The sequence below is a fragment of the Stigmatopora nigra genome, chromosome 4 (assembly GCF_051989575.1).
Source record: "Stigmatopora nigra isolate UIUO_SnigA chromosome 4, RoL_Snig_1.1, whole genome shotgun sequence".
Classification (NCBI taxonomy): Eukaryota; Metazoa; Chordata; class Actinopteri; order Syngnathiformes; family Syngnathidae; genus Stigmatopora; species Stigmatopora nigra.
The window spans coordinates 1,919,731-1,943,646 of record NC_135511.1 but is presented as its reverse complement, the minus strand read 5'-3'; the positions used below and the strand labels follow the sequence as shown (position 1 = coordinate 1,943,646).

The 23,916-nt window shown below is 43.6% G+C and overlaps 1 protein-coding gene across 2 annotated transcripts; it reads right to left on the bottom strand.

Moving 5' to 3' along the window:
- Positions 1-4,147: 4,147 nt before the first annotated feature.
- rilpl2 (Rab interacting lysosomal protein-like 2) lies at positions 4,148-7,002 on the bottom strand. 2 transcript variants are annotated; one of them, XM_077714728.1, is made up of 5 exons: positions 6,436-7,002; positions 6,292-6,354; positions 5,600-5,751; positions 5,405-5,509; positions 4,148-4,550 (listed from the first exon to the last, which is right to left on the bottom strand). In XM_077714728.1, the coding sequence occupies exons 1-5, from the start codon at positions 6,568-6,570 to the stop codon at positions 4,529-4,531; spliced, it is 477 nt and encodes a 158-aa protein (XP_077570854.1). In that variant the 5' UTR covers positions 6,571-7,002; the 3' UTR covers positions 4,148-4,528. The 2 variants fall into 2 exon arrangements, with proteins under 2 accessions (XP_077570854.1, XP_077570853.1); XM_077714727.1 differs by having other exon boundaries at positions 6,292-6,993.
- Between the last annotated feature and the right edge of the window lie 16,914 nt (positions 7,003-23,916).

Sequence of the window (23,916 nt, the reverse complement as noted above, 5' to 3'; positions counted from 1 at the left end):
GCGTGGATGAATTTGTTTTACAAATGGGGAAGATTATCTTATCACCTGAAACAAGTAGAAACAAAATTGGATGGCCGCATTAAAAGGTGATTGGCATGCTATTAGAGGGAATTGGGATTTTCCAAAAACATGATAGGGGGCCATTAGGTCATGGCGGCTGTAAAAATAAAAACTTTAGATGTGAAACTATTCCCACCTCAATTCGGGGAACAAACAGCTAAACTGATAGCATTAAAGAGGATATAACTTTGTGTGAAACTTGAAGGTAATTTTTTACAAACGGTTAAAATGCTAGAGTGGGGGTGTGTATATTAAAGGATCTACTAATGAATGCGGGGTGGATCCAGACTTTCCGGAATGTGGGGTATTCATGGCGTCCTCGAGAATTTGTGGATTTTCTCCGGGTACTCCAGTTTACTCCCACAAAATGAAATTATGGATGCTACACTGGTTGAACACACTAAATTCTTCTGTTTATGAGTGTGAGCGTGAATGATAGTTTGTCTTTTTGTGTTTTTTGATTGGCAGACCACCGAGACATAATCTATCAATAAAAGATCAATAAAGAAAATAATTTGGGCTTGAGTCAAGGGAAGACCTATGTCTCGACAAGGGGGAGGTGGCCTTGCTACAACGGCACTACAAGGCTTAGGGTTTAAATCTATATGCATACCCACATATCCATTTCAAAAAATACATATAGATTTTATTTTATTTTTATTAGATCATATGGATATCATTCCACGATATGGAATTCCAGAAACTATTTATAGTGATAATGGCTCCCATTTTGTTAATATAATAGTTGTCTACCATCCACAATTGGCGGACCTTATATGAAGTCCTGTTTGGTAGACCTTACAAATTGTTATTATTCACTACACAATGACAATTGGATGATGAGGCGAATCTATCAGAGAAACACACACACCAAATTTAGACTATCAGAGGGAGATTTTGCTTCTCAACAGGAAACGGACGAAGCGACGGTGATTCTTGAAGACTGGATGCTGATAAGCAGCATAAAAGAAGAAACATCGGAGCAACGCAAAGTGGGAGGGTCCTTGTTACTGAAAGGGGACACGGATGCACCTTTCCCACAGTAAGAAGGTTGTCTAAATTGAAACGTTTCAAGAGGAAAACTCCCTAAACAAAGACAAAAAGTCATGTTGAAAACAATTATTGCTTTTGGGGCAATGAGATTAATGCTGATTGTGATTCTATTCCTTTCCACAGTAGGGTTGTTTTCTCCAGTTGGAGAAAAAGGCGGAGGCGTTTCAATTGAGGATACACCTTCTTACGGGAGGGTAAACCGAGAAACATACACATTTACATTTAATTTAACATTACCTACTAAATCAAATTTCCAAATTGAAAATATATCTTTGGACTCGGCGACGTCCCGGTTGCCATACAAGGGGTCAATCTATGGTGGGAAATATGTGTGGTACATTAACAGCAAAAAATCGAAGATTGGGAAAAGCCTTGTTGCAGAAATTGGTCAAGATTGGAAAGCTTGGACTGACATATTAACCTGTGAAATTTATTTCTGAAACAGGGATTTCCCAAACGGGGGATAATTGGGCGCTGTTAATGGAGTGTAAAGAAGACAAGCACTAGGTGGAGCTACTTTGGTAAAAGGGTGGTCTCAATTGAAACATTGAGGGGACGGGTAAGATAAACTTTCTGACTTAATAAAATACGGGAAACACCAATATTAATTGAAAAGATTATTGCTCAGCAAGCAATACCATAAAACTATAGGGAACTCTTTTATATTGGGTTTGACGTCTCCTTATGGTTTCAATTGAGACTAAACCATTTTACAAAGGATTAGGATAAACTACCAGACAAAGGAAAATACGATGGGATCTAACAACTCCCTCAATCACCATTCATTTGGGGAAAAGTGTTTTTACAAATGAAAAAACGTGTCCTACTTGGCAAGAAAAAATATTGAAGCAGTGTTTATCCTGTTACGCGGTAAATAGGAAGTCAATTTTTCCACTGTTTAATCATTTTACCTGCTTAAACCTTACAGGGCATGGTCTGAAGCTGGGGGCGATAAATGAGACGTGGTGTACCGGCGTTCTAAAACAAACTACACCCCTGATACCACGTTCTGGCCTATGGTGGCGGGGTGGTAGATAAATTATACGACTCCTGCCGAAACGCGGCAGGACTAGGTACTTTGGTCTCGCTGCTCTTACCGGTGTCTGTTTTTCCATCCACAGTGGAGGAGATACAATTGGCGGCTCATAATTCGGCTGAAGGGTCGACCCTCCCGACATCGTCGAGAGGCATGGAGGGAAGGAGATCCAACATACATTGATGCGATTGGCATCCCCCGGGGCGTACCAGATGAGTATAAGCTGGCTAATCAGATCGCAGCAGGTTGGGAGTCTATCTTCCTTCTAATCACCCCAAACAAAAATGTGGATAGAATAAATTACTTACATTACAATGTCCAAAACTTGGAAATTATACTGAACAGGGATTTGTGGCCATGAAGGAACAACTGGCAGCTACCAGTCTGATGGCGTTCCGGGGTCGCATAGCGGTGGATATGATCCTTGAAACAGGGGGCGTGTGTGCGATGTTTGTAAAACAATGTTGCACCTTCATACCGAACAACACGTCACCCAGTGGATCTCTCACCAGGGCCATTACTGGCCTGCAAACACTGAACCGCAATATGCAAGAGCACTCTGGAGTAGATACGTCCGCATTGTCAGATTGGTGGGATAAGACCTTTGGAAAATCTAAAGATTTGGCTACATCCTTCGTGGTGACTATAGGCACAATTACCGCTATCCTAACATTGTGTGGGTGATGTAGTATCCCCTGTTTGCGCTCCTTGCTAAGCCGACTTATAACTACTGCAATTGCCCCTACAAATTCTAAAGTACATGAGTTGTATCTTATGGGACGGTTTGGGGAAAGCAGTGAGGTCCAGGAGTACGGTAAATCCGAGGACCAATTGGACGAATATAATTATGTTCTTTCTCTTTCAGACCAGCCATGGGAGTAAGGAGTAGGCGGGAAAAATCACAGTCACCCGACATTACCATTTAGTGATTACTAAGAAATGACTAATAACATACATATTATAAAAACGGGGGAATGTTGGGTTTATTCTGTTTTACTATTATAATAGTTATATTAATTCATTTCTTTATTAAATCATTCTCTTTCTTTTCTCTGTATTAATTCATTACTTTGTTAAATCATTCTCTTTCTGTTTTCAAAAGTGTTGCGAGGTCACGCCAAGTCATCTTTAACCTGGACGGCCTGTTCCAGGATGGTTATACAAACAATCCACCCAATCTGGGTCCTTGAGATTTGGTGGGCCCTTGGTGACGAGGCCAGGGCTATTCGGCCAATAACAAGAATATTGTTATCGTTATGTAACCGTGCACTTCGGGTTTTTCTGTATGTAACGATTATATGATTATGATTATATTATATGATTCTTAGGTCAAGGAGGTTGTATAATTACTCTAATCTAAATGTTGTTAGGTCTAGTTACCTGTTTTTGTTATTAGTAAAATACTTTGATTGTTATTGTAGTCCCAGATGTTGTTTTTACTCATACGTGATGGAATGATCAACAACTCTGTAACTTGTTTTGATTCATGACTATAAGAGTGGGACGAAAACGTCTATTCGAGGAGACGTTCGGAAGTTGTAAGGTGACACTTGCTGTAACGCTCCCCTCCGGAGGCTTTTATCTGTTGTATCCATTTCTATTTAATTAAATGTCAATAATTGAATAAGATGTCTTCCTGCAGTTATTGATAATTACGGACGAAGGTAATTATTAATGAACCTAACAGGGATGCTTTGCAAAGCACACTGTTCAAACTTAAAAATATTAGCCATGACAGATTCAAAGGAAGCAACCCTGAAATACACCCAAAACAACTGGAAGTGATCTGAAAAATACTCAAAATACATAGGATGTAAACCAAAATGAACAGGTTTCCTGGAAATGCCTGAATCCACCACATGCCCATTGAAAAGTGCTTCAAAATGAATAATTGTAAAATGCATAAGAATTGAGGCAAGAAAGCTACCAGATCAGCAAATGCCACATTGGGAACTGATGCAAAAATAAACGGAAAATAAGTGTTAAATTCCCTCAAAATGATTGGATAAATTCCTTAAATTTAATAAAAATGTAATACAAAAGAACCACTCATTTTCCCCAAAATCAACAGCAAGTTACTCAAATTTGTGCCAAATTTAACAATTTGGCCTTGGAATGCCCCCAAATTCTTCAAAAAAGGCATTTTTAAGTCCAATAATATGATTTCATTTGTGCTTAACCATCACTATTACATTTTTTTAACATGTACCCTGTGGACCATGTACCATATTCTTTGATATCATGTACTGAGCAAGTGTACCTACTCCATCTCTTGTGACCTGTAAAAAAAAGTCAAAGGCAGCGTGATATAGTACTAGAAAGCATCTGGAGCATCCTGCATATAGACACAGCCTCTTCGGTACCGTTCTTCGTCTAGTCTCATTTCCGTCGAAATGAAAATCTGGGGAAAGGGAGTGAGACAAACAATTGAATCAAATGTTTTTATAATCATTTTACAAGTATAATGAGGGCCTGCTGGGTGTGGGAAGGTAAAAGTGCAGTGGGGAGGTGCTCATGAGTGAGTCAACATAATTAGGTCGGTCACAAGAATGCCATTAGACATGGGATGAGCGCACGGACTCAGTCACGTGCTACATTTCAACCTGCTCCCCTCACAACACTCATCCCAAGGAAATTTCACCAAAATACAACCCCGCTTCTCATTCTGTTTTTTGATACCAATCCCAATATATATTGTTTGTTTATGAAATGACCCAAGTGATCTAAAATAGCTCACTGAATAAGAAATGCACTAAAATCAACAGGAAGAGACAAGAAGAGAACAGGAATTTATGCAGAAATGCCCCAAAATCAACAGGGAATCATGCGGAAAGGCCTATGATCAAAAGAAATATATTTTTAAAGGGAGAAAGCCTGATATATCAATAATAATAGGAAGTGGGGAAAATCAACACGTGATCAGAGAATGCCCCAAATGAAAAGAAATTAGGTCAGAAATGTTTGTAATTTAAAAAAAAAAAAAAACATTGCCCAAAATGACCAAGAAGTCATCCAAAAATATCAAAGTAGTCAACAGGATGTGACCTCAAATGATCGCTGCCAACCCCTCCTAGTCCAAACGTATTGGATGTCAGGTGTACAAAACAAGGGAAACTAAATCTTGGTAATGGATGAACCTTTTGAATATTTGGTTGTTAGATCTCAAAGACAATAGCAAAAACTGGAATATTAAAAAAAAGATTTATTGGCCAGGTATACTTGATAATGAGAAATGGATGAGAGGGAAATTCTTACAGTTTTCCAATGGTGGTCTTTTCCTCATCGGCTTTGCCGGCCCCTCCATTATTGTGCTTTTGGTCCACTTCCACCATGGGCTCTTGGCTCAACGGCAGAATTTTGCTGTGTCAGCACAATGTTACAGTGTAAAGTGCCAGTAATAAAAGTCGGACAGACGGGGCCTTCTTTACAGCGCGCAATAAGGGTGTTCACCTCTTGTACAGCTGAAGTTCCTCCTGAGCCAACATCAGCTGGGCCTTCAGGTGGTTCCTCTCCTGTAGCACTTCCTTCAGCTCATGCATGGTGAAGCGAGGCCTGTTGGGGTCACTTAGGTCTACCACCATTTGATTGGCTCCTGCCACTTGCTTTTTTCACAACCAGAAATGAAATTCACAACATGTTTGTGCTGGACATAACTCAAGTACAATGATGATCAACAGACTTGCCATATAAAAATTACATTTGGAGACCATAATGTATAATAAGGGACAGCCCGGCGGGTGAATGGTTAGTGCAACGGCCTGACATGGCTTCAAATCCAGGTCGGTCCACGGGTGTGGAATTTGCATGTTCTCCGGTTACTCCAGTTTCTTCCCACATTCCAAAAACGTACATGGTGGCTTGTCACTATACTTTTCATTTTGGCCCCAAAACTATTGAGAACTCAAATGATTCGTATTTTTAACACTAATCAGAGATTAAAAAAAAAAACCAACAAATTCTTCATATTAATTTGCTGAGAAATCCAGCAAGCGCTAGTTTCTGTACCAACAAAAGCAGGACTAAAACTTAAGAAATCACGCAACATATTTGCAAGTTTTGTTGTGGTACTGCTTTCCCGGGTACAGAAAGTACCTCATCCTACATTTCTTAGAAGGAATAACTTTTCTTGTGGAGTAACATACCATTCTTTCGGTGAGCATTCGGTCCAGTTGACTCTTGAGGTTGTCCCGCTCCATTCGCAGCTCCTCGAGTGACAAGTTATACTTGTTAACCATGGTCTCAAACATCTCCAGCACGCGGACTATGCGAAACTGCAGATCGGACACCTCCTCGCCAGCTCGGCTGATCCTCAACAAATCCCGTCCGACCACGTATGAAATGTCGTAGACGTCTTCCACTGTCAGTTCGAAGGCGTCCTTCTCGAACGCCAGAGCGGGCGACGAGTCATCGTCCAAGTCCATGGTGTTATCCGTTCGGGGAAAGTTAATATAGCGCGACGCCGAACCTGATTCGAGGCTCTTTATGGCGGCGAGTGACTGCTTGCAGACGAGCGTCGCTCCCCCATCGCAGGTCCGCCACTAGCCTGTGTTAGCCCAGCCTTCGTTCTGACCTCCCCGGCCGTTCAAATGAGTATGGATCCTTACTTCAAGTGAGGAACCAAGAAAGGAGATTAAACCTCTCTTTCTCCTACCTTCCTCTCGCTTTCCTTCGACTGCGTTTGCCGGACTTGACGACTTGACTTTTCTGATGAACTATGGACTCTTTGAAGCGTAAAAATCCTTTCAACAAGGGCCCAACCGAATAAAGCTGTAACCAATTACAAGCCGCCCTCTCTCATGCATTAGCCAATAGAATGCCTGACATCTGGTGTCATTTTCCGCCCTCTTTGCTTGGTTAGCATCACCGTGGCAACCGACTGGTTCAAGTGCCCAAATCAGGGATAAGAATATATAGAGCAGTGGTCTCCAACTCTGGTTCTCGAGGGTCCCTATCCAGTCTGTTTTGCATATCTCCCTCCTCTCCCACATCTGAATCAAATAAACAACAAGCTGTCAAGGAGCTTGATCACGATCGTGATTATTTGATTTAGGTGTGTTGGTGGAGGGAGACATGGAAAACAGATGGTATACAAATACAGTGGTACCTTTACTTCCAAATGCTTCTGCAGTCATGGCGAAAAGTTTTGAGAAGGATACAAATATTACATTTTCACAAAAACTGTTCCTTCATGGTGTTTGGGTGTTTGCCAAAATTTCCATGGTTTTATGACATACAATTAGAACAATCAAAAGCTTTTATTGAGAAGAACATGCAATAGGTCAACATTTTCAGTGTTGACCCTTCTTTTCAAGACCTGCAATTCTCCCCTTATTTCTGCACTTCGTGGTGAAGATTTAAATCTCATTATAATTCTCTACTGACAACAAAAGCATTCAACTCAATCAATTGAACCCTTTGTGAAGATAAGCGGTTCTGAAAATGAATGAATGAAAATAGGAAAACAAGATCCAATATACCGAATCCTCCAAAGCCTCAACACATTCCCTGTATCCTGTAGCCTCCCATTGGCTGTCTCACAAAAGCACCTCTCCATGTTTTTCTTTTTTTAGTTTTTCAAGCGTGGTTAAATACAAGTGTACGTATTGCATTCATCTTATCTCTCTCATCTAATTTTCTGAACTGCTTTATCCTCACTAGGATCGAGCGGGGTCCTGGAGCCTATCCAAATATTACATTTTCACAAAAACTGTTTGTTGGGTTTATCATTATTATATATGTGCTTGCAATGATATTAAACATTACATATAATAACGCTTTGATTATTAGGAATGTTAGAGTTATCAATATTATATATGTGCTTGCAATGAAGAACACTTTGCTTATTTTGGATATTAAACATTACATATATTAATGAGTTATCAATATTATATGTGCTTGCAATGAACAACGCTTTGCTTATTAGGAGTGTTAGGTTCATCATTATTATAAAGGTGACATTAATACAATGGAGTTTTAATACATCTCTTGCAAAAGAAATGCGTGCTCCAAAGTTAACCAAAACACATTTGGAGGTCACCTGTCCTTCACACCTGGACTTCTTGAGACTATGGTTCATGTTAAACCTTAAATATATCACCTTACTCCAATTCCTCAACTCTGTCTTATCCCGTCTAACAATGGCGCGTGTTCAGCATCGGAGGAGACAAACCAGGGTTGAGCGAGTTTATCCACAGATGATTTATTCCATTCAAATTGATTCATACAGAGCTCCGGGTCTCCCTCCCAAAGAATAAGCCCGCGGAGTGTTGATGTCCCAAGCGGAGGATGTATAACAAAAATGCATATTCATTCGCTGATTAACAATGAGATGCGGACTGGTCCATGACTGTTACGATCGCCGCCGCGTAGTGCGAGGCGATCGGAGGGGAAGTTGAACCCAGATGCAGAGTCGCCGAAGGAATGGAAAGGTGAGGCAGATCTGTAGCTCTTGTAGGTTGATTTATTGAACGGGGTAACATAACTTCAACAACTTAGCTTGACCACTCATTACAAACGAAAACAACATGCGGCGGGGCGTCATGGAAACAGCAATGACTACGAGGGTTAACAGGAAACGAAACCAGAACTAAACCAGTACTACACCAGAACGAAACCAGACGATCCAACGGCGTCCACAGAAAGTCACAATACTTAAATACCAAAAATAATCCAATCACGTAATTAGCCACGGCTGATAACTACCGTGACGTCATGTCAGGAGAGGCGATCCAGCGACTCCTGACAGTACACCCCCTCTAAGGGACGGATTCTAGACGTCCCAAGGTCAATTACAACATGAGAAACGGGAACAAGCAGGGAGGGTGGGTGGGAGATCTAGAATTGTCCGGTGGTCTTCCACACCAACCCAAGAACAGACGGAGAGGTCGCTCCGGCGGGCGTCCGCGCCAGCCAGAAACGAGACAAGTCAGTGGCAGGTCTGGCGGGCGTCCGTGCCGGTCAGAAACAAGACGGGGCAGTGGCAAGTCTGGCGGGCGTCCGTGCCGGTCAGAAACAAGACGGGGCAGTGGCAAGTCTGGCGGGCGTCCGTGTCGGCCAGAAAAAGGCCGGGGCAGTGGCAAGTTTGGCGGGCGTCCGTGCCGGTCAGAAACAAGACGAGGCTGTGGTCGATCCGGTGGGCGTCCGCGCCGGCCAGAAACTAGACGAGTCGGTGGCAGGTCTGGCGGGCGTCCGCGCCGGCCAGAAACGAAACGAGGCTGAGGTCGATCCGGCGGGCGTCCGCGCCGGCCAGAAACGAGACGAGGCGGTGGTCGATCCGGCGGGCGTCCGCGCCGGCCAGAAACAAGACGAGGTTGTGGTCGGTCCGGCGGGCGTCCGCGCCGGCCAGGAACGAGACGAGGCAGTGGTCGATCCGGCGGGCGTCCGCGCCGGCCAGAAACGAGACGAGGCTGTGGTCGATCCGGCGGGCGTCCGCGCCGGCCAAGAACGTGACGAGGCTGTGGTCGATCCGGCGGGCGTCCGCGCAGGCCGGATACAAGACGAGGCTGAGGTCGATCCGGCGGGCGTCCACGCCGGCCAGAAACGAGATGAGGCAGTGGTCGGTCCGGCAGGCATACCAGCTGGTCCCTTAAGTCTTTGCCAAACTGCCTGCCTTCAGGAAATATTAGAAGTTTAGTACGGTCGGGCACCTTACCCTGTTTGCTCGGGGGGTGGACAGCCCTCTTCTCCCAGGAACCCGGATCATTGCTTCTCTGGACGTCGCCGGCTTCTTCCTCCAGGAGCACCGGCGAATTACCACTCTTGACGTCGCCAGCCCCTTCCTCCAGGGGCAACGGCAAATTGGCACTCTCGACGTCGCCAGCCCCTTCATCCAGGGACTCCGGCGAATTGCCACTCTCGACGTCACCGGCTTCTTCCTCCAGGAGCACCGGCGAATTGGCACTCTCGACGTCGCCAGCCCCTTCCTCCAGGGACTCCGGCGAATTGCCTCTCTCGACGTCACCGGCTTCTTCCTCCAGGGGCTCCGGCAAATTGCTTCTCTCGACGTCGCCAGTCCCTTCTTCCAGGGACTCCGGCGAATTACCACTCTTGACCTCGCCAGCCCCTACTGCCAGGGACTCCGGCGCATTACCACTCTTGACGTCGCCAGCCCCTACTGCCAGGGACTCCGGCGCATTGCCACTCTCGACGTCACCGGCTTCCTCCTCCAGGGGCACTGGCGAATTGGCACTCTCGACATCGCCAGCCCCTTCCTCCAGGGACTCCGGCGAATTGCCTCTCTCGACGTCACCGGCTTCTTCCTCCAGGGGCACCGGCGAATTGGCACTCTCGTCATCGCCAACCCCTTCCTCCAGGGACTCCGGCGAATTGCCTCTCTCGACGTCACCGGCTTCTTCCTCCAGGGGCACCGGCGAATTGGCACTCTCGACGTCGTCAGCCCCTTCCTCCAGGGACTCCGGCGAATTGCCTTTCTCGATGTCGCCAGTCCCATCTTCCAGGGACTCCGGCGAAATACCACTCTCGACGTCGCCGGCCCCGTCTTCATCGAGCGCCGGAGCATCGTCGCCACTTCTGGGCGGGCAGGCGCAGGACGGGCAGGCGCTTGGGAGAGCGGTGCTAGGGAGAGCGGTGCTTGGTAGAGCGGTGCTTGGTAGAGCGGTGCTTGGGAGAGCGGTGCTAGGGAGAGCGGTGCTTGGGAGAGCGGTGTTAGAATGGCCGTCCGTCACCAGAAACCTGATCCTTGGCTTCGGTACGGGTGCGACCGGCGATCCCAAAGGCAACGGGAGTAATTTGCGTGGCTTTGGCACAGGAGCTTGGGGCACTTGAAACGGCGCGCTGGGCCGAGTAACTTCGGCCCCTTGGACAGGCGTGGTCGGCCGAGTGACTTCGGGCACTTGGAACGGGGAGGGCTGCATAGTCCTTAGGAGCTGCTGGTACAGCGGGGTCGGCCGAGTAACTTCGGGCACTTGGAAAAGCGTGGTCGGCCGAGTGACTTCGGCCACTTGGAACGGGGAGGGCTGCATAGTCCTTAGGAGCTGCTGGTACAGCGGGGTCGGCCGAGTAACTTCGGGCACTTGGAAAAGCGTGGTCGGCCGAGTAACTTCGGGCACTTGGAAAGGCGTGGTCGGCCGAGTAACTTCGGGCACTTGGAAAGGCGTGGTGGTGGTCGGAAAAGGAGCTTGGAGGGACGTGGTCGGAAAAGGAGCTTGGAAGGACGTGGTCGGAAAAGGAGCTTGGAGGGACGTGGTAGGGCGCGTAACTTGGACAGTGGTTAGTGTGTCCAGGCATTGCTTTCGCTTCGCTCTACGGCGTGGCGCTCGGCGCCTCCTCTGGGAGGATTGCACAGCACCCCCGCCATCACGTCGTGCCCCATAATTGGTGGTTAGCCCACTCTGTAATTGCTGGTCGGGGTATTTGTAATAGGAATTATCGGGGGAACAATCGGGATAATCCTCCTCCAGTGGAAGGTCTCGGGGTCCGAATTGGTCAAAGAATTCATCAGCGGATTCCGAAACGCCAGCGAAAAAATCAATTTCCTCAACGATGTCCTCCTCACCAGAATCCTCAGGCTCCCTCCATGGTGAATCAATACCTCTGGGCATAGGCATAAGATAACTTGGGCGGCCTCTGGTGGTTGTACGCACCTGGGCATCATGATGAAACGGTAAAGGCTTCCCAGGGCGACGTGCATAGCAGTGGTGGGGCGTATGAGTACGCTGCGGCTCTAACTTTTCTACCAGTTGTGGCTCATCTCTACTAATGATGTGCCTGAGAGCCCCGCACCACGGTGTGTTCATTACAAAATTCCTAAACGATTCTGAGGGGTTACTTATACATTCCAAGCAGTCCGGTGTCTTCGAGGTGGATGGTTTGCGTCGCCGAGTGCGTCGGCGCGAGCGTGGGTGGCGCTCCGCTGGGTCCATATTGGTTGGATCGTGCTGTTACGATCGCCGCCGCGTAGTGCGAGGCGATCATAGGGGAAGTTGAACCCAGATGCAGAGTCGCCGAAGGAATGGAAAGGTGAGGCAGATCTGTAGCTCTTGTAGGTTGATTTATTGAACGGGGTAACATAACTTCAACAACTTAGCTTGACCACTCATTACAAACGAAAACAACATGCGGCGGGGCGTCATGGAAACAGCAATGACTACGAGGGTTAACAGGAAACGAAACCAGAACTAAACCAGTACTACACCAGAACGAAACCAGACGATCCAACGGCGTCCACAGAAAGTCACAATACTTAAATACCAAAAATAATCCAATCACGTAATTAGCCACGGCTGATAACTACCGTGACGTCATGTCAGGAGAGGCGATCCAGCGACTCCTGACAATGACTGCTGCGAGGGGGGTTTCTTTGGACTTCACATCTTCCAGCCTCGAATCCACATCATCCAGACCTCTGTCTCCGTGGGTCCTATGAAGTCCCGACCATCCGCCCTGCTCTTTGTTTCCTCTGCCCTCTGAAGTCCTTCTCCATCTGCTCTCTCATCAGTCTGAATCTAACCTTGGAACAAGAATCTCAGAAAGAGCCTTTTGTTATCATTGTAATTGAGGAATCTCAGACCAATCCTTCTGTTCATATTGTAATTGAAGAATCGCGGACCAATCCTTCTGTTCATATTGCAATTGAAAAATCTCAGACCAATCCTTCTGTTCATATTGTAATTGAAAAATCTCAGACCAATACCAATCCTTTTGTTCATATTGTAATTGAGTTGAGAACAGGAGCCGAACCCTGCAGTGGCGATACCAAAACAAGACCGCCACAACAAAAAGAATGAGCAAAATACAATATCAAATTGAAACAGCTATACTAAAAGAATGAGTAAAATATGTCATATTCTTCATTCCCTCTCTTGGTCTCCCCAAGAGACCACATCAACAACACCACACAGGCTAGTGTTAAATGAAATGAAAAACTATATTAGTATAAAAAACAAAGAAGCATTACATTAGTATATCCATGAACACGTGCCCAGCGGGGGTGCAGAGGGGTCAGTTTGGCGCAACTGGGCATACTGACCTCTAGGGCCTGGTCCCACTGCTTTATCGATCAATCGAGTAACTAGAGTACGAGCTAAGGGGAAGATACAACAGCTACAAAGAATAAGCAGAGTAATGAGCACTACAGCAGATATGAGGATGTTGCCTATCAAACCTTTCCAGGCACCAAAATAATCCATCCATTGGTCCCTTATCGCTTACTGTTATGTTCATTACCCTTAAAAGGAATGAATCTCATCTGCTTAACTGCAGATTTAAGTGTGATGTCTAGACCCAGTGAATTCAGGATGTCAGGATGCCACACATCTTCTTCATAGTAGTTCTCCTGTTTGTTCTTTTCATACCAATTTACTCTCCTCTGTGATAGGAGTATGTCAAAATCTTGTTTTCCAACTCGAGTCTCTGTGGGCGGGGCGTTCAGACACGCCCAGGCAGTCACTGAAAGTGCAGTCACTGTGATGTGAGTGGCAACAGCTTTCACTGTGGCCTATGTGTAGAGGTGCAAAGTCTAAGGAAGCTCAAGGTTAAGTGAGGGGTGCTCGTGGCAGGTGAGTAGACTGATGATTTTTTCACGGACAAGGGTTTTGATACCGTCCAACTTGCAGTCTACTCAGAGTCACCTGTGTCTCGAACTACCTTGACCTGGCATTGGTAATTCCACTTTGACATTTCAACAATCTTTGCAGCAGTGGAGGTTGGTGAGTTGGGCCACAACTGGATCTTCCCATCGTGGAAAGAACCAGGACTTCCTTTTTATGACTCGGATCAGCATCCAGTCACCTGGCTTCACCACCTCCTGCAAAGTAGACAAAAGGGGATCACGGCAGCTTGCCTGTTCTTTGGACAAGTTTCTACAAACATGTTACCATCCATTCTGTGATTAGGTCAGCCTTGCCCTTAGCCTTTTCACCTTCCCATAGAGGATGTTGAAATGGTCTTCCATGAGCGTTTGTTTCCTCGACCAGTCCCACACTCTTTTGGACGTTGTCCTCGTTTGGGCCTGAGATTACCTTACACACCATGTCTGCAACAAATCAAACAGATCCGACAAAAATTTTAAAAGTAGGTATTTAGACCTCTGGGACATGGAACACACACTGTACCATGTCCATCATCCCCCCTGTTGAGACATGGTTCAATTCATGGCTCAATTTTGGAATAACTTTTGGTAGGCACGCTAGGCCTTTAGCTGTGTACAGGTCTTCTGCAGACTGTTCTGTGTTCTTTCTGTATAGATGCATCTCTACCTTATGTGATGCAATGTTTTGCATATCAATTAATACTGTTTTTGACTCAGTTTTTGTTGATGTGAATACTGTGCAGTAAGTGTTTGCGCTGCTGCTTTAGCTGCTGTCGTCTTTAGCGCATGCTCAACACCTGCATACAGCCACTTGGTTGGGCTTAATTCTCAAATGAACAAAAATCACAACAATCTTACTTATTCCATCACTTTGTTTGCGAAAATCTAAATGTCTTATCACTCAAAAGTAGATATACTAGCTGTTATTCTATTTTGATCACTGCTTCCATGTTAAGATCAAAAACTATATTTGATTTTTCCTTTCCTGCAATTACACAAATGAACTAATCATGCTAAAAATAGGAAAAATACAAAAAGCGAACCAGGCTGCTTTCTCCTCAGGAAAACAGCTTTCCTGCTCTCTGCAACAGTTACATTCACATCAATTAATATCCAGAAACAAATGTAAAGATTTATAATTCTGAAAAGAATTGAACCCACTAAGCTGTAACCACCCCTTGTTTATCAGGGTTAATATTTTCTAGCATAATTGTCCTTTAGAGCCATTAAAACTCATCACTTATGAATTGCATACTAATCAAGTCCCAATTCAATTAACAATGTGTATCGCATTGCATATTAAACTCAATTGTTTGAAATTCAAAATATCCCAAACTAGTAGTCTAGTATCAAATGTAACATTCCATTGTCTTTGGAGTTTGCCAATCATCTCCTTTAAAACTTTCTTAATCAACATTTTCCAATAGTCAGGCATAAAATTAAAATTTAGTTAGATATCTATCCATTGTAATCTCTCCTCTCTCTAATCGTTTCCTTTAAAAATCTGTAAGAAGGTTTGTTCTCAATTGAAACACTTTCACTTTTTATAGAGACAATAAAACCAATATAAAAAAGTTCTTTATGGTTTATGGCATTGCTCCTCGAGCAATAATCTTTCCAATCAATATTGGATGCTTTCCATTACGTCTGATCGTGTCAATAAGCTTATCTTACCTGTCTCCTCAAACGTTTCAACTGAAAGAACCTCCTTACAGTGCAAAGATGGATCTGCATCCTCCTTTTCAGCTATTTTCATGTCTGCTGTTTGGTCGGCAACAGTTGTACGGACGTTCTCATTTTGGGTTGCTCGTGCGTCTTCTCCATGTTTCCTGTTGAAAAACACAGTCTTCTTCTGCTAACTCAAAATTAGTGCGTTTCTTTAAAGTTTTTCTTTTATGCAGATAGCCAGATTAGACTTTAGGCGTTTTGTCTATAGTCTACTAAATAAGATTTCCATATTTTGTTGTCCGGATGACCTCGTTATATGGGCGCAAAGATTTCATAACGAAATATGGAACATTTTGTCAATTCCGTCAATTAATCTGTTAACACAATTTGGATGCCATTATCACCAAAAATCTATGGTAGTTTGGAATTTCATTTCATGCACTGTCTTTGTTTTTTTGTTTTTCTCAGTGCTCCCAAATTTCGCATAGCAGATTTATTCCTCCACTTCAAGTGTCACATTTGGAGTACTGCTTTTTTCATTCAAAATTTCATTTGACAAAATATTTTTTCCATAATTTGCCATCGCCATCCCTGAAAAGGGCTTATTGGAGGTTTCAGATAGTGATTCCAATTTGCTAAATCCTTTTCCACCTTGATATCTAACGGTTTGATTATATCTTGGTGGATGGCCAATCAAAAACACAAAAAAGACAAACAACCATTCACGCTCACACTCATTCATAATCAGACATCAGTGGTCTGCAATTTAGGTTAACGGCATTTGGTTGCCATCAATTGTTTGATGCTAATGCAATCCGTGATATTTTAATAGTCATTAATATGACTCACGCTAAAGCATATTTCATCTAGTGATGGAAAAAAACAATGAATCATGTTTCGTGCACTAAACATATTCATCTTATTCCATCCTATAGAAATCATGCTTATCCTAAATTAATTATTTTATCTAAACTTCGCCAGGTACAATTTACCTAATAATTTTGATTAATTCCATTTCTGCATACAAAATTGTCAATCCATTCCATTCTCCACATTCTCCCGCACTCTCACGTCCTTCCATTTTCACCATTTCAATCTAGATCAAGTCTCCGGATAAATTTAGACTTTTAGTATGTTCAATTCTAGGAATTAGAAATATTATTATTGTTCCTTTTTTTTATTTTAGAATCAATTCTAGGAATCAAACATCTGTGGACCCAGTCGTTTCCCTGCTGAAGACTTTAAAATAACTCCGTCACCTGCATACAACTCTTTCCGGAATCTCTTCTTCCTTTGTTTTCATACGACCGTTTCCGCTATTTCAAAACGACCGTTCTGGAATCCTCCTTAATTCCGACTCCAGGTATATTACAACCTTTTCGGAATCTCCTATTCCCGATATCCCCTTTCTATAGTGACTTCTACATAATTTAAAAATCCAACAGCAGAATTTTAACGTTTCAGTAATAGGTATTCTGCTTACCTTTCAGTTGATCAGGCGCCTGTCGGAGAAGTCCCAAGAGAAAGGTCTCACGTTCGCCGATGTGCTCTCACGTTCGCTGACGTGTTTAACTTTTCCTTACTTCCACGTTCGCTGACGTGTTTAACTTTTCCTTACTTCCACGTTCGCTGACGTGTTTAACTTTTCCTTACTTCCACGTTCGCTGACGTGTTTAACTTTTCCTTACTTCCACGTTCGCTGACGTGTTTCGATAACCGCGACTTCACGTTCGCCGATGTGTTTTAGAGTCCGCAGCTGGCCTTAACCCATATGTCTACATACGCAGTCTCCTTCCCTGGTTCACGGACGGGGTTATCGGCCTTAACCCCTATTTGTCTCCGCAACCGACTCACGGACTGGGTCACCAAAACTGTTAGACTTTAAATATATCACCTTACTCCAATTCTTTAACTCTGTCTTATCCCGTCTAACAATGGAGCGTTTTCAGCATCGGAGAAGACAAACCAGGGTTGAGCGAGTTTATCCACAGATGATTTATTCCATTCAAATTGATTCATACAGAGCTCCGGGTCTCCCTCCCAAAGAATAAGCCCGCTGAGTGTTGATGTCCCAAGCGGAGGATGGAAATGACATTTTCCAAACCCGCGTTTGCCCAGTTATAGTATAACAAAAATGCATATTCATTCGCTGATTAACAATGAGATGCGGACTGGTCCATGACTGCTGCGAGGGGGGGTTCTTCGGACTTCACATCTTCCAGCCTCGAATCCACATCATCCAGACCTCCGTCTCCGCGGGTCCTATGAAGTCCCGACCATCCGCCCTGCTCTTTGTTTCCTCTGCCCTCTGAAGTCCTTCTCCATCTGTTCTCTTATCAGTGTGAATCTAACCTTGGAACAAGAATCTCAGAAAGAGCCTTTTGTTAACATTGTAATTGAGGAATCTCAGACCAATCCTTCTGTTCATATTGTAATTGAAGAATCTCAGACCAATTCTTCTGTTCATATTGCAATTGAAAAATCTCAGACCAATCCTTCTGTTCATATTGTAATTGCAGAATCTCAGACCAATACCAATCCTTTTGTTCATATTGTAATTGAGTTGAGAACAGGAGCCGAACCCTGCAGTGGCGATACCAAAACAAGACCGCCACAACAAAAAGAATGAGCAAAATACAATATCAAAATGAAACAGCTATACTAAAAGAATGAGTAAAATATGTCATATTCTTCATTCAACAACAAGCTCTTGGGAACTGTGGACTTGTTTTGGGAAACGTGGGTCCTCAAGATGGTCCGCAACAACACTCTCTCGGGAACATTCAACAGATCGACAATAGTTTTGAGAGCTGAGATAAATTGTTATGAAACACTAAGTACTGTTTAGACTTCTGTTATGCATGTTACTTAACACTGATGAATACATTAGCAAAGGAGACACCGGGGTCTTCAGAATCATCTGACCGGAGGCGCGTGTGGATAGATTCTCTTCTTGCAAGAATAAAAGGACATGATCTCAGATGCCTCCATTATTGAAAGTTGAACTTGGGAGTACTTATTGGTGAATCTATCACTGTTCCTTCATGGTTTTTAGGTGTTTGCCAAATATTTCAATGGTATGATGACATACAATTACAAGCATTTCACAAGTATCAAACGATTTTATTGAGAATTACATGCAATATGCTTGGCTGAGCAACTAAGTACAACATTCAAATTGGATGCTGGACAGATGAGGGTTGAAATCATAAGGACTTCCACCTCAAAGCCCCTGTGGAAATGATTGCTAGAGATTCTCAGTAATTCTGTATTAATGAGGATAAATGCTTTCAAGCATTTTTTAGAGAAGCTCGGCCCCATGTGTCCGTCATACTCAACTTGCAGTAAAAACACTCAAGATTAAAGATTAAATTTGTAGGTCAGTAGTAAGCCTGACCTAAGCCTCTGATTTCCTGCTTCCAAGTCTGTGTTGGGATCGACATTCATCGTGATGCCGTTTCATTACTAGCTCTACTTCTTGCAAATTTGCGGCCTGGCTGGTTTAAGTGGCATTGCATTTCAATTCATTTCTATGTGGCATTTATGCTCGTCTTACAAAAAGGTTTCTATTTCTATGATACCTAATGTTTACTTTTGTGTATTTCTTTTACAAATAAAAACATAGGCTGTATCATCATCATCCAGTCATCAAAAGCCTATTGTCATCATACACAGCTGTGTATGACAAAATTGGGGGTGCTAGTCCACAAAGTGCGCTTCCCCGGTAGAAGACCATGTATAAGTAATATAGAAATTTAAGAGTCACCTCCTGTTAAGGTAAATACTAAAATATTGCCATATCGAAGATATTAATATTCACAGAGATCTCGGTGGTCTCGAGATGTCCTGATGGTGAGTAATTTTGTCATATTTGCTGCATTATCTGTCAAAATACAGTACATCTTTTGGGACAGGCCCGACAGGTGAAAGTTTATATCTAGTGCGTCGTGTAGGTTTCGCTGCATGTGCCAGTATAAAATGCTCTCCACCCATTATTATACCTTCTAGCTCCAAGTCATTTATGAAGTGAAGGTAAGGCCAAAGCAAGCATCCATGTTGATGTACCTCCACATGGCAGGTGGTCAGGCTTACTCCAATAAAATATTGAAAATGGGGTGTCAGTAAAAAAAATACAATAAAAATTAGCTTCCTTCCAGAGGATGAACAGTTGTGTTACACACCCTGATTGCAGTGATTTGCTACATTCTCATGACAGACTCCCTCCTCCCTCCTTGTTTTTACCTCATGGTGACAGCAACCCTACTTGTGGTGTCCAGTAAATAAATTCTGTCTTAATTAACCTCTTGATCCTGCAATCCTTAAATTCAATGCATGTTCACTTTCAAAAAGGACTCCAATAAAAGTGGCTTCTAATCTAGACCATTTTTTGTCCAAAACAGAGGAGTAAAAAAAAGCTTGCTGGAACAATGATAATCGATCTTAGCCGAGATGCGATAGAATGCTTAGTTTTATATTATTACATAGTTGCTTGCAACAAAGTAAATGCTTTGCTCCTGAGAACCTTAGTCGGACTAAACACCAAAACGCCTTGGACTGCACGGAGTGGACTAAAAACAAAGAAGATTCAAACACCTTGAGCTGCACATGACTTTCAGACCTTCATTTGTTTTGACTATGTTGATGTCTCACTTCTGTTTCCCACCCCTGTCTTGAGAGTTCAGATGTTTATTGTAACCAGGGTCCTTAAAGTTAATAACCAAAAAAAAGTCGTGTGAGGCCAGAACACAGTGGTCACTTGGCATGACCAGTTCTGTTCTCCTTGCAAGAAAAATCCAGGAGATTGTTGTTAGGTTTATCATTATTATAAATTTGCTTGAAATATAATCATTATATACACGGTGACCCAAAAAGATGCGTACCCATCAGTTTCGAAAACGTTTCCATTGGTATGCATCTTTTTGGGTCACCCTGTATATATATGTGCTTGCAATGAAGAACACTTTGCTTATTTTTTATATTAAACATTACATATATGAATGCTTTGCTCATTAGGAATGTTAGGTTCATAGTTGTTATAAATGTGACATTAACACAAGTCATTTTAATACATCTCTTGCAAAAGAAGTGCTCGCTCCAAAGTTAACCAAAACACCTTTAGAGGTCACTTCTCCTTCACACCTGGACTTCTCGAGACTATGGCTGACAGCAAGAGAACGGTAAATTGTTTTGGGAAGCATCGAACTCTGAAGACGGTTAACAACAAGCTCTTGGGAACTGTGGATTTGTTTTGGGAAACGTGGCTTCTCAAGATGGTCCACATCAACTTTCTCTCGGGAAGATTCGACAGACCTACAAAAATTTTAAGAACTGAGACAAATTGTTATGAGACTCTGAGTGGTGTTTGGACTTCTGTTATGCATGTTGTTTAAATCTTATGAATATATTAGCAAAAGCGGCAGTGGGGTCTTCGGAATTATCTGACTGAAGCGCGTGTGGATGGATTCTCTTCTTGCAAGAATAAAAGGATATGATCTCAGATGCCTTCACTATTGAAGGGTGAACTTGGGAATACTTATTGGTGAACCTATCAATTGTCTTTTCTCTTTATTTGTGCGTGCATTTGGGAATGCCTATAGGTGATCCTATCACCAAGAAATGATAAAATGCTAATGAAAAAGAGTAAAAGTTCAATGTAATGTTATTTTGAATTCTTAATTTTATTTTTATTAGATTGGGTTTGTGTGCTCTCTGCCTCTGTTGCCTAATGATAGCTACCTCTTGTTCCCGTGTTTCAACATAGATACATTTGATATGCTTGTTATTCATTTAAAGACATTAATAAATCATTTGCTGTGTTTCTTATATATTGCAAACAAAATTGGGACCCTTTGACCAATTTTAATGTGTTTATTTAGTAGTTGTGTGAGGACCGGAGAACGAATGTGAGGATTTTCATATAAGGTATTGCTCTACTTACGAAATTTTCAAGTTACGAAAAAAGTTGTGTGACCAATTAATTTCGTAAGTAGAGGTAAAACTGTAGCTGTAATAATAAATACTCATCTCATTGAACCACTTTATCCTCATTAGGGGTGTGGAGGGTGCTGGAGTCCATCTCAGCTGTCTCCGGGCCAGAGGCGGGGGACACCCTGAATCGGTAGGCACAAGGAGATGGACAACCATGCACACTCACATCCATACACAGGGACAATTGAGTGTGTCTAATCAGCCTACCACACATATTTTTGGAATGTGGGAGGAAACCGCAGTAGTCGGAGGAAACCCATGCAGGAGAAATGCAAACTCCACACAGGTAGACCAAGGTTGGCTGGAACCCAGAGCTCTGAGGCCTAACCACTCACGCCACTGGGTCGCCCTTCGTGGTAATTGTACTACTCAGCGGCGGTCCGTGCATTTTCTGGCAACGCCTTCAATCCAACCCTGAAACTATTTTATGGCTATAAAAACTACTGCATCTACAGCTGCGACATATTAAAATCAATAACCTCATACAATTAAAATATTATTTAGGAATACAGCCATATTTTACTCACCAAAAATCCTTTTAAACTATACACAATATCCATCCTCCTTTCTTTCCTCCTTCTTTTCTATCGCCATCAAAGCTAATGATGAACGTCGAGCCAGTCCTGTCGTATTTCTGGCACAGTCAGTCTTGAAATGGCTTTAAATCAACATAACAATATATTTGCTTGTGCAGCTCGCTCCAAATACAGTTTGGTACCTCTCGCTTATACTGAAAGTGGCTGACACACCCTTTTCCCAGCTGTAACAGGCTTGCTAGCTTTGGAGGTGACCGCCCTTTCTTAATGATGTCTATTTTCTGGTGGAAAATCTTTGGTCTGCCTAATACCCAATCATAGTTGGTGAAAGCGATTACATATTCCTATTACTGCGAAATGGCCTTGGTGTCACCAAATCAAATTCTGATTGGTTAAAGAAACAGTCTTATCGACGCTTGTTTAATGCAGCAGATCCCGCAGAACTGACTGTGAAAGCCTTGAGGAAGATTTTTGACCCAGGCAACAAATAGTGGCTGAAATGTGATTGGTTAAATGCTTCAATATGAAAACACATCTGGAAGCATTGTAGCCAGGAGGAAAAGCAATGAAAGGAAGGTAACACACAATTTGGAAGTATTCATGGACAAAATATAATTAACATCAGTCTGTGATTCCGATATTTCTTAGGGCAGCAGAGAAGGCCTTGTAGGCCATGACGGCACACCACTGGGTATTTATGAGGCATTAAAAAAATAATAAAAAATGGGAAAAAATAACAAGGGAGGGATAATTGTTAGCCAATTGCCCAGTGCATCTCATAATCGCTTATGTTTTGGGTGTGTTTTTGTCCTTTTGCTTTCATCCCGTTAGCCGCTTTATTGCTCATTTAATCTAATTTTCTCATACTTTATCCTCATTAGGATTGTAGGGTCTCGAGGGGTGCTGGAGCCAATCCCAGCTGTCTCCGGGCAAGAGGTGGAGGACACCCTGAATCGGTTCAGGTTCAAGGAGACACAGAAAACCATACACTCACACCCATACCTAGGGGCAAATTACACTGTCCAATCAGCCTATCATGCATGTTTTAGAAATGTGGGAGGAAATCGTAGTACCCGAACATGCAAACTCCACACAGGTGGACATATCCTGGATTCAAACCCCGGACCCCAGAGCTGTGAGCCTGATGCGCTAACCACTCGCACCACTGGGCCACACTGCTCTTTTGCTAATCATGCTAAAAAGTAAGGAACCACCTAGCCGCATGGATCATCGACTTCCTCACGGACAGACCACAATATGTGAGACTCCAGGACTGCACGTCTGATGTAGTAACTTGCAGCACGGGGGCCCCACAAGGCACCGCGCTTTCCCCACTCCTCTTCTCCCTCTACACTTCAGACTTTAAACATAATACAGACACCTGCCACCTCCAGAAGTTCTCTGATGACACCGCCATTGTTGGACGAGTGACTGACGGGAATGACCTGGAGTCCAGGGGAGTCATCACAGCTTTTGTCGACTGGTGTATGCAAAACCACCTCTACATCAACACCAGTAAGACAAAGGAAATGGTCGTCGACTTTCGGAGGACACCTCAACAGACCACTCAGGTGAACATCCAGGGTAAAGACATTGAAATTGTGGAGAATTTGAAGTACCTGGGCGTTCACCTCAACAGCAAACTAGACTGGTCCACAAACATAGATGCCCTGTACAGAAGGGGCCAGAGCCGCCTCTACCTTTTGAGGAGTCTACGGTCCTTTGGAGTGTGCAGGTCACTGCTGAGGACCTTCTATGACACTGTGGTGGCATCTACTGCGTTTTATGCAGTGGTCTGTTGGGGAAGCGGGAGCACGGAGAGGGGCAGGAACAGTCTGAACAAGCTGATCAGGAGGGCCAGCTCTGTTCTGGGCTGTCCTTGGACTCTGTGGAGGAAGTGGTAGAGCGGAGGATGCTGACCAGGATGATGTCCATCATGGACAGCACCTCCCACCCTCTGCACGAGTCGGTGGAGTCCCTTCGAAGCTCTTTTAGCAATAGACTGTGGCACCCTCATTGCAGGAAGG

Coding starts and splice junctions, on each gene's coding strand:
- rilpl2 (XM_077714727.1), bottom strand. CDS start 6,570: ATGGACTTGGACGATGACTCGTCGCCCGCTCTGGCGTTCGAGAAGGAC. Junction 5,510..5,599: donor GAACTTCAGCTGTACAAGAG/GTGAACACCCTT, acceptor GTGCTGACACAG/CAAAATTCTGCCGTTGAGCC. Junction 4,551..5,404: donor AAGACCACCATTGGAAAACT/GTAAGAATTTCC, acceptor CCCTTTCCCCAG/ATTTTCATTTCGACGGAAAT.